The 16,969-nt window shown below is 42.7% G+C and overlaps 1 protein-coding gene across 1 annotated transcript in view; it reads left to right on the top strand.

The window, feature by feature from the left end:
* Positions 1–16,969, top strand: part of ATOSA (atos homolog A) — a 111,342-nt gene that overhangs the window by 60,114 nt on the left and 34,259 nt on the right. The window contains exons 3-5 of the mRNA XM_082255638.1: positions 3,392–3,594; positions 6,578–6,703; positions 14,113–15,577. Of these exons, the coding sequence (XP_082111764.1) occupies positions 3,392–3,594; positions 6,578–6,703; positions 14,113–15,577 (1,794 nt within the window). The remainder of the gene's footprint in view (positions 1–3,391; positions 3,595–6,577; positions 6,704–14,112; positions 15,578–16,969) is intronic.

The following is a 16,969-nucleotide window of genomic DNA, read 5'->3' as shown; positions in this document are numbered from 1 at the left end:
AGACTGCTGGAGGGTGCTGTGAGGATCAGAGGATTGGGTAAGTAGATCACCTAGACAAAAACAGGGCCCACTGCATGGGAAAACTTTTTTTATTTATTTTTTTACCCCTGGAGATAGGCTTTAAAGGAGAAGTATAGCCAGAGCTTTTTTTGGTCATACTTCTCCCATGAATCATAGGAGTGCACAGGAATTCATTCTGCACTCCTGTGACCCGTTTTCAGCTGACTTTACTCTTTACAGCTGGTCCAGGCTCGGGAAAGATCCCTAACCGTAGGGTCGAAGTCCACCCAAATGCTTGGACCGGCCCCATGGCTCAGCTTCTCAGTGATCCCTTGAGACCCTAGCTAGCCCCTTCCACTCCCTCCACAGCCCAGCGTTCCATCGAGCTGGAGGGAAGAGCAGAGAGCCGCTGACTGAGCCCCGGTTCACACTTATGCGATGCGGGAAGGCTGCGAAATGCCTGTTCCCGCATCGCAAATGCACCCCTGGCAGTTCACACTGCCATATGCGATACGCTGGGGGTGTCAATGTAATCTTAACGACACCCCCAGTTTGATCGCATATCGCAGTGCGATCTTGCAGTTCGCACAGGATCGGATCGCACAAGTGTGAACCGCTGTGCGATCCGATCCTGATGCGGCTGCAAAAAAGGGTCCTGTGCGTCTTTGGTGCAGTGCGAATTTAGCCATACAAAGTGTATGGCTAAACTCGCACCGCACAGCCGATCGCATGTAATGAAGGAGCAGTGCGCTCCGACATTACATGCTATCGCCGCAGCCGCACATGTGTGAACCGGCACTCACAGTCACTGTTCTTGTGCGGAGAGCGGAGGGAAGCTTGATCGCTCAGTTCTCAATGCAGTGCCGGGGGGGGGGACAGATACTGCATCCACCTAGGTAAGTACAAATGTTTGTTTGTTTTTTAAATCTTGAACTTCTCTTTTTAAATCATTTGGTCAAAATAAAGGAAATATCCCGTTCCATGTTTAAAGCTGACATTTAGAAAATATTTGAAATACAGTACCAAACACAAAAGGTACCTGTAATAGGGATATCTCATGTCCTACAAGCTGCTGCTGCAAGTAAAAATCTTTCTTTGATGCTGCGTATGATGCCCAGCATGGCAATCTACTGGTGCTGCAGGGGTAGCGGCAGTGACTGCCATTGTGAAAGTCATTCATCGCTTGCCCACATGCCCCTTTCTGCCCCTCCACCATTCACAGACCTTGCACTATTATTGTCCCACAATGCAGTGTGTTTTGTAAATGAAGGAGGAGCTGATAAATTACAAAACTGCCTCTGCCCATCGACCTATATGAAGGAGGAGCACAAAGGGTTGAGTGAGCTTTGCAAGTTGGTCATACTGCTGTTAATTCCTTAAGCAGCAGAAGATCACTATGCAAGACCGCATCCTACAGCATTAGTTACATGAAGCAGCAGCAGCTTGTAGGACATGGGATACACAACATTTCAGGTAAATAATGTGTATGGTTCTGCATCACATCATGTGTCATGACTGGGTTTATGCTGCAATGTATATATTAATTATCTAATTGGAATTGGGCAGACTGACTTATGAAATTTTATTTGACTTTGTCTGAACCTAACACTTTGGCTGGAGTGTAAAGGGTGAAAGGTCACTTGAGGTTTGACAGCTGCAGCCTCACACTGCGCCCCATCAGCAGATGGGGCGCAATGTGAGGTCAGGAAACTGAGATGCAGCAGGCATCAGACTGGGAGCCTCTACATCAACTGGTCCTTTTTTATTGAGTTTAATTTGTTCCAGAGATTATCATTATTCTACAGGTTGCCATTAGCACTGAAATTCTTGTAGCTGAATGAAAAGTATTTAAAGCTGAAATCTGGGGAAAGTAAAAATTTGACCTTGAAGTGGAGCTTTCTTTGCACTAAAAAGCTTTAAACTGGTTGTAAATGCATTTTTTTTTTGTCTTAATACATTCTGTGTGCAGCGGCTCCCGTAAGCAACCCCTAATACTTACTTGAGCCCCCATCTCGCTCCAGAAATGTTGCACGAGACTCTCCGCTGTCTGGTACTCTCCCTCCTGATTGGCTGAGTCAATCAAAGACAGGAAGCCAATGAGAATAGAGGGGGGTGGGGCCAAACTGCGGCTCCGTGTCTGAATGGACAGACAGAGCAGTGGCTTATCTCGGATGCCCCATAGCAAGCTGCTGGGTGTGGGGGCACTCGGCAGAAGAGAGGGGTCGGGAGCGCCGGTTAGGGACCCCAGAAGAGGAGAATCTGGGCTGCTCTGTGCAAAACTACTGCACAGTGCAGGTAAGTATGACATGTTTGTTATTTTTATACAAAAAAAAAAAAAAAACAGGACTTTAATATCCTTTTAAATGCTTGCTTAGGTCTAGAGCAAAGGTCTCCAGACTGTGGCTCAGACAACCGAATGCGGCCCTTTCCTTGCCTTTATGCTGCCTTTGTGGTACCATTCCTTTCATTTATTCAAAGCCGTTATTTCCTCCTACTAACACCAATAATAAGACACAATTCCTTCCACTGACCCCAACGATGGGCCATACTTCCTTCCACTGATCTAAACATTGGAACACTATTCCTCCCACTGACACCAACAATAAGACACGATTTCCACCACTGACACCAGTGATGGGGCACCATTCCTTCCAGTGATGCCAACAATGGGGCACAATTCCTTCCAGTGATGCCAATGATGGGGCACCATTCCTTCCAGTGATGCCAACGATGGGGCACTATTCCTTCCAGTGATGCCAACGATGGGGCACTATTCCTTCCAGTGATGCCAATGTTGGGCACAATTCCTTCCAGTGATGGCAATGATGGGGCACTATTTCTTCCAGTGATATCAATGATGGGGCACTATTCCTCTCACTGATACCAGTGGTGGCGCACTACTCCTCCTCCTACGTAATTTATTTTTTTTTTACTCCCATTGATCACCAAACCGAGGCATTTTCTGCTCCCACTGGCCATAGTGGGCCATTGGCCCTCCTAAAGTCTGAAGGACCGTAAACCGGTCATTTTTGTTTACAAAGTTTGGAGATCTCTGGTCTAGGGGATTTTACACACCTGATCCTCCATGCTGCGAGACCGGTCCCTGCAACCTCCTATGCTTTAGTGCTTGGATGCCCTCTGATGTCATCAAGACTGATATACTGAGGAACATTTCACTGCCTGAGCATAGGGGAGCACCATCTGCCGAGGGAGAGGAGGATGGGGTAAATAATACTTTTCCCATCTCTAGACCTAAATAAGCATTTAATACTTGCAGTGGGGCTGCCTTCACACTTCAATGAAGTATTTTTACTTTTCTCCGAGTTGGGCTTTAAAACTATTTTTTTTTTTTTGTTGTTGTCTGCACTGACTTTTTATTCCCTTTTTGTAGTGTCGTCAAGCTAGAAAAACTCGGTCTGAGGTCACCCTGCTATGGAGAAATGATATTCCCATCATGGTGGAGGTGATGCTGCTACCAGACTGTTGCTATAGCGATGAAGGCTCAGTCACCGAAGGGAATGTTTTGAAGGATCCTGCAATGAAACAAGATGCCCTCTTGCTGGAGAGGTGGACCCTGGAGCCAGTTCCCAGACAGTGCGTTTCCTTTTCCTTTACAGTCTTTGCTAACCTAAACTGTTTACAAGTTTGCCCTGGCTTCATTGTTTCTGTGTATTGGATTGTTCTTGTGTTGTGGTGCCAAGTACTGCCACAGGTCTTTAAACGATTGCAAATGCAGAAAGTAAGAATTTACTGTCATAAATACCCATTTTAGCCACAGCAATTTGATTTATTTTTCTCGAAGAGCCATGAGATCATTGCTTGTATAAATAAACTTCAGGAAAACTTGTTTTTGGTTTCCAGCCTTTTCTCAGATTCTATCAGAGTTGTGTAACATGTAACTAATTACAAGATTCAATCCCATAGTAAATCAGGTGACTAGAGAGTGATTACATGAACACGAAAATTAAGTGGATCATATTTGGAGTGTTTTGCTACGTTACTTTTTTTTTTTGCTCTTGGCACATTAAAACATATTTAAACTCAAGAATAAAAATGTAATCTATTGCATTTTACAACTCATTAGATGTAGAATAGAAATAAACCAGAACTAATAATCTAGTTCAATACAGCGCCAAGTGCATATATATTCACTTATTGTGTCACAAAAAAAAGCATTAATAATATTATTTTATATATACATATATAATATTATTTTATATATATATATATATATATATATATATATATATGTGTGTGTGTGTGTGTGTGTGTGTGTGTGTATGTATGTGTGTATGTATATGTGTGTGTGTATAATATATATATACCTAGTTGCAATAATAAATGTGTACGTAAATCCCCAAAAAAACGAAATTAAAACTAAATAAATAATAGAAAGTGATAATGTCAAAAAGAAAAAAAAAAAGAAATGTTTGTAGCAAAGCTTCTTTATTCACTCTTGAGTGGTGATGACCAAACATCCACCCTAGGCTTCATGTAAGCTAGCAACACCTAAACTTGAGTTTAAGAGCCGGTTCACACTGAGGCGACACAGCTTCGGAGGGCGACCTGTGAAGTTGCGTGCACCACGACTTCGGCGCGACTTGCAGGGACTTAACATAATGGAAGTCTATGCAAGTCGCTCCGAGGTCGCCCCAAAGTAGTACAGGACCATTTTTCTAAGTCGGAGCGATTTGTGTCACTCCTATTAGAATGGGTCCTGTACTACTCAATGGACCGCGACTGACCGCGACTTGTCAGGCTGACAAGTCGCCTGACAAGTCGCGGCAGTGTGAATGGGCTCTAAGCGCTTTTTGTTGTGTTTTTTTTTTGCCACAGCTCCTAAACTCCACTCCATAAAAGGCTATGTATCAATGTGCAGAGTTTGGGAGCTGCTACGTTTAGGCAAGCTTCAACCTCCTTCTCCTGAACATGGAATTATCACGTTCAGGATAGAAACGTTTTGACCACCGGCCGCAGGAAAATGCAAAACCGCTCTGGATTTTACCTGCGTTTTGCCGCAGTAAATGTAGGCTAGTGTACATGAAGCCTTAGAACTCCAAACCAAACACCATGTGCTGTCCTCCGCCCACATGGATCTGCAATCACCAAATAATATTGCCACACTTTTACAAATATGGCCATTGCACTTATGAGGTCCCAGAAAGATGAAAGCTGCCACTTTAATTACTGAGCTGTCTTCTGATGTTTAATCTCTCCACCAGCGAGCATACAAAGAAAGAGGCCATACATAGCGTGATACTGTAGGCTTAAAAGCCTTTTATTAACACAAAACCATTATACCCACATTTAAATTCTACAATAAAGCATCCAAAATGTCCCCCAGCAGACCACAGCAGTGAGTAGCGAGCACTCCTGTCTGTGTCTCTCACGCAGCCAGCTGCACTGCGAGAGGAGACACTGCTCGATGCACAGATGAATGCCGTTTATTAACACACACACAGGTAAGATTTATTAAAACTGGAGAGTGCAAAATCTGGTGCAGCTCTGCATAGAAACCAATCAGATTCCAGGTTTTATCGTCAAATCCTAATTGTACAAGCTGAAGTTAGAAGCTGATTGGCTACCATGCACAGCTGCCCTGGATTATTAGTGCTTCAGTTTAAGGCCCCTTTCACACAGGCGGACCGCTCAGATCCGCCTGTCCTTTTTTTTGGCGGATCTGAACGGTCCCCCATGCATTCCTATGGGGCATCGAATGTCAGCGGAGACATGTCCGCTGACACCCCATCCGATCCGTCAAATCTGGACGGATGGAAACCCTATTTTCCATCCGTCCAGCGGATCGGATCGGATGAGAACGGACCGACGGTCCGTTCCCATCCGATTTCCCCCATAGAGATGCATGGGGAACTGACAGCTGTGTCTCCGCACACAGCGTGGAGACACAGCTGTCACCCTCCTGCTCAGCGTGGGATCGGCGGCTCGATCCCCCGCTGAGAAAAACGGAATCCGTCCGACGGATGGATAGTGTGAAAGGAGCCTTAATAAATCTGTCTTAATGCATTTTGTCTGTCTGATGAGTTTCAGTATGCTTATTACCAGTAAATGTACTGTACTTATCTTATTGGATCCACACTTTGTTATAGATCCACTTATATAGAGCTGTCCTTTTTGATTACCCCCCCCCCCCCCCAAAAAAAACAAATCTGGTCATGCACAAGGATGCTTTTGCAGAAATGGACTGCTGCATCCAAATAGACTAGAAAATACCAATTTGATTTAATGCAGATCAGGCAAAGCTGATACTTCCAGGCTAATCACAGCAGCTACTTTACTTGTACAGCACTTGCTCATTCTCTACTTATGAAAGCTTGCAGACTTTCCCAGCATGCGGTATGCTTCTGGTTAAAGTCACATGCAGTGTTATTATCTGTCATGGTATTGGATACAGAGGGAAAAGGGACAAAATGTTCCCCATGGTATTTTTCTTGAAATGTTTGTGTTTGTAATGGTACACTTTAATGAATGTTTTACTCAAGTTGTAGAACAGAATCCATTTTTACACTGTATTACAGGAACACAGAGTATATTTATTAGTAATGTTTTTATATGTTAGGAGTGGAGATCGTTTCATTGAAGAGAAGACCCTACTGCTGGCAGTCCGTTCCTATGTTTTTTTTTCCCAGCTGAGCGCCTGGTTGAGTGTCTCCCATGGGGCTGTACCACGCAACATCCTTTACAGGTGAGTTGTTTTTTTTCTTTTCTAAGAGTCTATAGTTGTTATGCAATGATTTAAAATTTATGGGACCTTTACTATAATTCACATAATCTGAGCAATGAACGAATGCACATGAAGCCAGTTTGCCACAGATGCAGGCAGAAGATTTTACCCTGTATTCTCATAAACCTTTCTGATGATGCTATTCATTCAGCTGGTCCCTAATGCAAATTAATATGCAATATATATAAAGCTAATGCTTGCATATTCATATTTCCTTTCCTCAACAAACCGCATGAAGTACAGAAGACACCATGTGAGTTATGGTTTAACTAGTTTAGCAGTCATTGCAAAGTCCTGAGATTTGCATTTCTGGGCCAGGCCAAAAGTTAAAGGTTTCTCTCACTAGAGTCATACAGTTTGGGTACGAAGGTCCCTTTTTAAAGGTACAGTATGTACATCTCTTATGTAATTTAAGACCGTGCTAATATCAATACCTGCAATTGCTGTGGTGTTCCAGATTTGGCCAAGTTGTACATTTAAAACTCCCAGAATGCTGCGTCTTACAGTATATTTGTCAAATGTTCTACAGCTGCATTAAAATATGGTTTTGCAAAAAAGATCTTTTTAGAAGATGACCTTTAAAATAAACTCAATCGCTAACATCTCATTAACAAGTTAATCTCCATTTAAGTGTTTTTAACCTTTTTACTTCTGCAGCTTTCATTAAAATACTACCTAGGGATCCTGACATTGAAGTTCCTTCTTCAGGCAGTTCTGTTATAGCGTCACAACTCTCTTTCCAGTTGCACTCCGCTATCATTATTACACGTGCAGTGGTGGAAACTATAGGTAGAGATGAGCCCGCCTTTTTGTTTGCGTGAGAATGACCTAGCCTGCAGCCTGAGGTTAAATTTAAAAAAAAAAAAGAGTAAGTTTGCTTAGTGAGGGTGCTCCTCTAACTAGCTCTTCCCCAACTAAAAGCAGCCATGCCACCACAGATTGCTTAGGCATGGTCCATTGTTGCAGTTGTGATGAAACCAGTCAGTGATGTACAGGAAATGGCTGAAAAAGGCAGGAGTAAAGCTGGCCATACATAGATCAGAATTTGGTTGATTCAGCCGGGACGGGACAAATTTCGGTCTGTTGATCAACTTGTTTGCAACCAGTCTGAGTTTTCCCGAATAATTAGTGCCGCTGTCTATAGCCAGCAGCACTCATCATTGTGTTCTGATGGTAGAGAATGCTCCCCGCCCGTACTGCGGGAGGGATTCTGCCATCAATACTGACTGTGTTGATGGGGGAATCAATTTTTGCATAATTTATGGCCTGCTTTAGGCTATAGTAACCATATTGTATGGAAAAATTGCACTTGTTTGTTACACCGTGCTTTGGAAAATGTAATGTTCTGGTACCTCTGGTACCCTTATTCCACTTTCCATTCCGTGTATGCGTCCATTCTCTTCTGGTAGGTGCGCATACACCTTTAAGACCGATGCTGTCATCACTGAGCGCTGCAGAGCGGCTATTTCAACCGCCGGTGTTCTCACTCACATGCTCATTCAACCTGCCTTGCATCTATGCTTACAAGCGTGTCTCGCTGTGGAACCTCGCTACTGATCCCTGTATCTCGCTACTGGATCACTTCCTCATCACCGGACCCTTCTACTACTATACTATAGTGATAAGTACCCCGCAGGGGAAACCTCCATAACTTACACTACTACTATTGCATTAAGGTCTGTTACTACCTATCCATACTATCCTATCATCTGCACTGTTACATAGATTGCTAGCTCTTGAGACTACTACCATCTATCATCTGCACTGCTGCATAGATTGCTAATTCTCCTGTCTACTACCATCTATCATCTGCACTGCTGCATACATTGCTAGCTCTCCTGTCTACTACTATCTATCCTTGCACTGGGTTAGTCTATCCTGTATTTGTCATCTGCTGTCCTCACCACCTGTTAGCATACTCGATACTAACCTATCTGCATTCCTAAATACCATCTTGAACTCTCCTGTACAAACCTATCAAGTGCTTACCATCCTTGTCACTGTTCACACCTGTCCCTTCAGCACATCACCTTCATACTAGCATATACATCCTATCACTCCAGGAACATCTCATTGAGTGTGTATATATCTGTATGTTGAAGCTGACAGGCCCACGGTGATGAGTCCTGGAGAGTTGGATCTGGCATTCAACACATCTCTACATGACTACTGAGTGGAGATTTTGCAGCTGTAAATCCAGCCTATAACAAAAAACGCAGGAGCGTTACAGCAAATTAAAGGTCATAGAGTTAGGGTTTAAATCTACTTTTAAGTGGAAATATACTCAGTACCTTGCCAACGCCAACATCTTCACTTGGTCGTTTTCCGGGTTCAGGATCTTGGCTATCTTCATTAGCTGGGCCAAATGAATGCAGCAGTGTATTTTTTCCAGTACCAAGGCATGCCAAAAACAGGCAGGCAAGTTTGTTTTATTCCCAGAAGGAACATGGTATGCTCTTTTGGCCATACAGACCCTGCCTGCTTTTCTTTCTACAGTGTAGTTCCACTTTAAGCTTATTGGCTATTTCTTTTACTTATGCATTAATAGCAGGCTTTGGAAGTAATTTACATGTTGGGGCTCTTGCAGATGGGTGGCTGAGCCCATTCAATGTAATTGCTGATGCATTTCCTCCTAGGTAGCCCAGGTGCATTGTATAACCTAACATTAAAGTGAATGGCTGTGCGCTGCCGTAATCTTGTATAAAGCAGTGCTAACATAAACACGAGTACAGCATATTTACATACACCAATACTGTGTACTCGGGATCTGCATTTGAATTAGTTCACATATAAAATTTTATTTGCTACTATAAGAAAATACATGCTTTTCTCCACCATTTTTTCCACTAATTATTTATGAACAGAAGAATTCCACCCTTATAAAAAAAAAAAGGAAAATGGCTGCTTTCAATCCAAAATGAATACACAAGAACATCATGAACACAAACTTGTAGCGCTTCCTTATCAGTGCACTTCACCCCCAAGTCCCCCCATGGTTTTAAGATAAGCTGTGTCCTCCACCTCCAAAATAGGCCTGTTGCTGCTTGTTTGCCCTGATTATCAAGTGTCTCACTTGGTTGTCCACCATCCATAAGAAGTCACAAATCCATCCTATTAGAAGGAGAAAAAACACAGCGCCTTCTAAGTGCAGCAGAACGATGATTTAATACAGTGTATAAAAAACGTACTCACAATGGTAAGCATGTTAAAAGCATGTGGTAACATATATGGGTCTTTATCACGATCCTGAGGGTACTTAATGGCAATTATTCCGCTGGTTCTCTCCGCATGGGGGATTTCTTGGTGGTAGCCGAAGCATCCAGAGTCCGTGGAACGCACGGGGAGTAAGCACAGAAGGACCGTGACGTCACTTCCTGTCGCGATGGGAAGACGTGAAAAAAAAAAGCTATTAAGTCATTGTTCTGCTGCACTTAGAAGGCGCTGTTTTCTCTCCCTCTTCTACTTCCAGAGCAATCTACACTTCTTCCGCAAGCAGCCACCACAGTGGGCAGAAGTTACAGTAACCTATGACATTTTTTCCCATACTGTCATCCCCTTAAAACCACAGTCTGACTAGTGATACAGTGAACTCCACTTGCGCCAATTACCTTGTTTTTGTAATAAACCCATCCTATTACTTTCTTCATAAAGTTTCCTCCCATCACCCAGATGGCAAGCTGTGTTGGCAGGAAATAGACATTTTCTTCTTTCATATTGCCTAACAGCTGATGTAAGGTTTTCTTATCTTAGATGTGCACACCAGCTAACCTTGAATACCTTTTACAATATGTGCATGATTCTTGTCAGTTCCTGTTTTTTATTTTTTCGCTTACTGAAACCTAAAATTGAAAATATCACTTTAAACTATATTCATATTTAAAAATAAAATGAAATCCCAGATTAACAGAAGTTATACTTAAGTTCAGTGAGGAAGCACACAATTGCTTCACATTCTTTGTACTTTTCTTGCTTCTCGAAACCTAGGAGGATCTTTATAACCCCTTCCAAGCCAGAAATATTAAATTACAAGAACTACATCTAGTAAATGAAAAAGGAGAAATGATTTGGCTATTGGTAACAAGCACTTTTGACACTTTTTTTGTGATCTTTAATTGTCAAAGTGAACCTTATTTGTTGAGCAATGTTTTAGGGTAACAGTGTTGGCACCTTTCTGGTCCCCAGGCAGCACAGCTGAAAGATGCAGTGCACTGTACCAGCCAGGACTTCGGTAAGATTGCAACCATCACCAGCGCTTGCCGCACCACATCTATTTTTGCAACAGTGACCGGTCTATGTCTGCAAAGTCTACTTCACAGATCTGCAATTTCTGCAGCTTCCCAGGCTGTTGGCAATAAGTTCGGCTTCACCCCCTCTCTGCTTGCTGTGCACCATCAGGTGGCTCAGCAGAAGCAGTACAGCGATGGGGGTTTCCACCACACCACATCTTGGTAACATAGGAAACACCCCCCCACTGCTCTCCTCCCCCCCTCAAAGCAGACCTCCAGCACATCCGTCTCTCTCAGAAGCTCACAATCGCTATAGGCAATCATCACTATAACTATCAGAGACTCCTTATCAGCACCCCTTATCCCCACACAACTCTCCCCTCAAAGCTTATCTGTAGTACATCTCTCCCCCTCGGCAATCCCCCAACTGCCACAAGCTGATCTTTGGGATCTTTGGCATATCCCCACTGCTCAGAGTTCTCACAGCAAACTTCCAATCCTACGCCTCCCCCCCCAATCTACTCATAGCGCACACATTTCTCTTCACCCAGGGAAATAATACTAAAACTCAATAAAGCAAGTGGAAGGTCCAAAATATAACAAAGTCCACTTATATAATGGCTGCAGTTCTTCCTTAGTCGGTTCACACTAGCGCGACTTGTCAGGCGACTTGTCAGCCTGACAAGTCGCGCTCTCTCGCGGTCCATTGACTGCTACAGGACCCGTTCTAATAGGAGCGACACAAGTCGCTCCAACTTAGAAAAAGGGTCCTGTACTTACAGGGTATTGGATCACCTATGTGCACTAGAACAACAAACAGAAGGCCCTGCCATCTAAGTGTATAAATTTATTAAAAACAGTAGTAGGTTAAACCAGTGTTTCTCAACTTTTTTATTTTTAGTGAAGGCACTCATCAAAATTATACAGTTTTTGAGGCACCACATTCGAAAGTGGAAACTAAACGAAACTAATAGTGTTATATAGGGCAGCAGCATCATCCACATACGTAGAGCACCCAACATTAGAGGTGATTTATTTTTACAAAAAAATACACCTTTACACAGTGGTACCAACTAGTATTCTAGTTATTCTGATTTCTTAGTTTCTCTCCCTCATTCAGCTAAAGTAACCCCAGCACTGACAGAGGTGCAGGGAAGGGGCAAACAAGGGTGTCTTAAGGTTGGCAGCTGGCCCACAAGTTGCCCAAGGTTGTAATCCTGCATAATAAAAGTCCGTGGCTTTGTGTAACAAAAAAAGGCAGGCTTGATGATGATGATATGAACATTCCAGAAGGCAACCTGCTTGAGATAGACCGGGTTAAACAAAGAGTTAAAATGCACTCACAAAGGTGGGAAGAAACCGGCATATCATCAGTCCTTGTTCACTGGCAAGCCTCAGGGAGCAGAGGATCAGGAAGCAGCTTGTGAGTCTCTAAATGCCACGCTGGGAAGAGAATAAAGAGTAGCTGAGTGGATAATTAGCTGAGCACCATAATTGGTTAGTACTCCAGACCATACTGCCCACCCTTATGCACTCCGTACCACCTCCCTGCACATACAGGTCATCTTCATATCCTCTGTACTCCTCTCCAGCACACACTACTCCAAGTCATAACCACTGCAATGCTCTCCTGCTCACCTTACCCACTAAAATTACTGTTGTGAATATTTTTAATACACCCAAACTGGCTCGTTCTGGAATGGGCACACTTTTACTGGTCTGAGATTAAGCTTCATTCCTTGTCATTTAGCTTTCAAATGCAAGAGCATAAGTGGACAGAGTCTCTGGAATATGATAGCTAAATGGCAAGGCATGTGACTAAGGCTGGACATAGAACGAGCAAGTTTCTTTGATTGCAGCATAGAAATTCACTTGATTCACTGTGTTGATGGGGGAATCCCTTTCGCTGAGCCATTGTGTTCTCCCAGGATGGGAAGCTGTCCCCACCAGAAAAACACAGTGATTATTGCTAGCAGCTATAACAGCCGCTAGCAATAATCTCATGTAAAATCCGGGAGGCTGGTTGTACCCAAGTTGATCGATTTGATCAACTTTGGTACATTCAGCCTGCCCAAACATGGTTCGAATCTCCGGTGGTGCCCGATGAACCAGCCAAGATTCGAACAGTCTATGGTGTCCTGCCGACAAAACTCCAACCTGCCGAAATCTCCAACCAGGTTATTTCCGGTGAGTGTACACTGGGAATAATTGGAGATTTCGAGCACTTGGTGTTTTCACACAACACCAGCATCCTATACACCCGAGTACATGGTATAATTAGTGCAGATTCTTACACCGCCCGCTAGTAACCAAAAACATGGCCGCCTCCAAGGCGGCAACAACTTCCGGGCGTAGTAAGAATCTGCACTAATTATACCATGTACTCGGGTGTATAGGCTGCTGGTGTTGTGTGAAAACACCAAGTGCTCGAAATCTCCTCCAATTATTCCCAGTGTACACTCACCGGAAATAATGTGGTTGGAGATTGACAGGTTGGAGTTTTCGGCAGTACACCGGCTTTAGTACTGGAGTGTTGAAGAATATGTTGCTGCTATAAAGAGAAACCATTGTCATAAATGGAAATCAGCAATGCAACATCTGGCTGTATATGGTGTGTCCCAGACATCTTAAGGTAGAACTATACCTTCCTGTTATAAAATATACTGAATGCGCTGCAGCACATTTGCATTTATAGTCTTCACTTCGTCCCCCAAATACCTGTTGAGCCCGGCTAGTGAATTCCACCTAATGCAGCTTCCTATGATGATGATGCGCTTCGGAGCAGCGTTTCCACTCTCTTATAGGCTGTACTGCCTGCACTATAGTAGAATGAAATAATGTTGCAGGGTGTGTTGCTATAAGCATTTTCGATGCCAATTAACAAGTATGTGGGTTGTTAATCATTCCTTAGCCACACCTAGTCCTTCCCAGTGCTTTCTGGATTAAACGCACTGCCTCTGCTGCTGAATCCCTTCCATTGTGAGCTGTGATGCCTGAAAGGGGGAGCATTTGAGACATAAATAGGGGGTTGAGCTCAGTCGGGGAAGGTAAAGGAATTTGGTGATTGCATATACTGTCCAACAAGAGCCTTTTAGTTAAGTTTGTAAAAAGGGATTAATTGTATGTCCTGTTATATATTTACAGAGTGAGTCCTGCTGATGGAGATCTGCAATGGAATTTTACACATACTCCAACTGAGCATGTGTTTCCTGTTCCCAATGTCTCTCACAATGTGGCCTTGAAAGTCAGTGTCCAGTCTTTGCCTAGACAATCCAACTATCCAGTGCTGAACTGTAGCATCCATAGTGATCTTAGCTTCTATGAGAAGAGGTTCTCCACGCATGAGCAGAGTGTTCTTCCACCTCGAGAGCTGAAGGAGAGCAGGCAATATGGTGTCCTCAATTCTCAGCATTCTTGTAGCAAGCAGACATGGACAGTTGGACCTGAAGGTTTATTGCAAGCTAGGACAAGTCTAAGCATGAATCTGACTATTCCTGCCAGAAGTATCAAGTTAATATCTGGGGGTGGCAGTGGTTATGACATTGGGACATCTCCATCAAAGGTTCAAGGTTTTAGTATGATTAGCGATTTAAAGGGAGCTCCACCAGACTCTCCTGTTAGAAGTTTTAAATCCCTGTCTTTGGTTGATACACCTAATAATCCACATGCAAACCAGCCAGCCGAGACCAACCCCCTGATAGGCACTTTAATTCAAGAACGTCAAGAAGTCATAGCAAGAATTGCACAACATTTGCTACAGTGTGATCCAGCAAATACGCACATAAATAATCGTTCCTTCAAATTGCACGACTCCAGCACTATATGTTCTAAAATATTCCGAAACCAATCTGAAGATGAAAACTTTAACAAGATAGAGCTAGAAACACCTGTCATAAATACTCTCAGTTCAGACTTGATGCTAACCCCTGACAACCTGGATAGAAAGCTGAAACCATCTTTAGATACACCCATCACTTCCTCCCGCAACAGTCTGGAGAGTAGAACCTCACCAAAACCACAAGCTAGAAGGAAACTTATTTTAATTCAACCTAGTGAGCAAGTTTTTAACTCCTTTCAGAGTTTTGCAAGTAAACAAGCACCACCTGCACTATCCGTATCCACCAGAGAAAATTCAGTCACTCTGCCTGAAATATGTGACTTCAAACAAGGTGACCAGACCGAAAAAAATACTGGTAAAATAACTCGCATCTCACACCATAGCGTGACAAATGTCCACATATGCAGCAGCAACAACAAGCAGACTGAAAACAGAAGCAAAGAGAATTCTCAAAGTGATTTCTGTAAGAACTGTTCACGAAATGTAGTGGCACTGAAAACCTGTGGGGTTAGCCAGGCATCAGAGACTAAATGTTTAGAGAATAACACATTGAAAGCACAAGGGTCTGATCATACTAATCAACTTCATAGTATAGAAAATTATGTCAGTTCAGACCGCGATGGTTCAATACTCAGAGAGAGCCAGGACAAACCGAAAACAACCCATGATGAGAACGAGGATCCAACTAAGTGTGACTGTGCCAAGCAAGAGCAAGGAAAGGCAGCCAGGAGTTGTTCCAGATGTGAACGGCTGAAAAATACAGAACAAAAGGTATGTATATACACTCAAGTGTGGTTTTAATAACTGCAAAGATTAAGCTGTGTGACAGCATAGACGTAGTTCTGTAATGGCGTGTGCCATTTCCTCTCCTTGGGTCACTAGAGTCGGGTATAATAATTTATTGTCTTTAGAAATTTAATAAAAGCAATCCTATCATTCCTGGACTGAAATTTAAATGAGAACTAAAAGCAAAACTTTTGTTAAGTTTTCGTTAAAGGGGAGATGGATTGGAACACCTGTCATTTTTTTTTTTTTTTTATTGGTGTGTTTGTCCCGTTGGTTGAGATTCACCCTATTTGTCCTGTTTACCATTATTATTAAAAGTGAAAGTAAAAGAAAATCACAAATTTTGGGTCGACCCCAGAAATGTAATAGAGGGAAAATCTTCCAATAGGGACACCAGTTCTGGTGACCTGGGGTCCCTAAAAGATTCCCTTAATTTGCAGGGATTTCCTCTTACTTCCTGTTTTGGTTATGGAACCGGAAATGAAAGCAAATCTCCCCAATGGGACAAAGATGGCAAAAAATAAACTTTGAGGTTTTAACCCTTCTATACTCTATTCAAAATGAGAAACAAAGTTTTGCATATAGTTCTACTTTAATATTCACTATTGTATTTGTGAATAAATTCTTGTCAAACACAATATCGTGAAGCATGAATATGCAAAACCAATTAAAAATGTTGGACTGGTGTTGAAAATTTGCATGCTGATTCCGGCCTACTAGTTTGAGGATGTTGCTGCCATGGGTCGATAACCGAAGTCCTACCCGAGAGCAGACCCTATAAGGAAGGCCCATAAAAAGCCCTTTGCAATCTTAATTTTACTTTATTCCTGTGTTCTGGGCACAGTGACCACTATTTTGTGGTATCTGCACTTTGTATTTTTAAAGGTTTAAAAAGAGTACATGTCCAGTTTTGTCATCATTTTTTTTTTTTTTGAAGAAGCACCTTTTTGTACAAAAGCATTTTTTGTAGAGGAGACTATGTCACACAGGCCAAAATCTTGGTTTTTAACAATGTGCAACAAGGTAGATTTTTTTTTTTTGTAGGCGATGACATGTCAGTACATTTCATTTCCAAAAACATTTCTTGTTTTCAACAAAAGTACAAAAATACACAAGAATATAATAGGGCATAAGGCAAATGAACAGCTTCGAACACAAGAAAATGTACATCGAAATGGTATGACTATCGCATACAGGCGTTTTTAAACGCAAACTGTTTCCCACCCCTCAATTCAAAACTGTGGTGGGTAGCAATTTGGTGAGTGGAACTCAGGTACCCTCTGAGACCAAATTACCCCACCAGTTTCTTGATAGACCAATTAAAACCACCTTATGAACGTATAACCAAAATCAAGGAAAAGAAAGTGAGAAATGACA

Source organism: Pelophylax lessonae (assembly GCF_965119305.1).
Source record: "Pelophylax lessonae genome assembly, chromosome: 4".
Classification (NCBI taxonomy): domain Eukaryota; kingdom Metazoa; phylum Chordata; class Amphibia; order Anura; family Ranidae; genus Pelophylax; species Pelophylax lessonae.
Note: the sequence above shows the minus strand (reverse complement) of the source record. Positions and strands in the feature narration are given on the sequence as shown.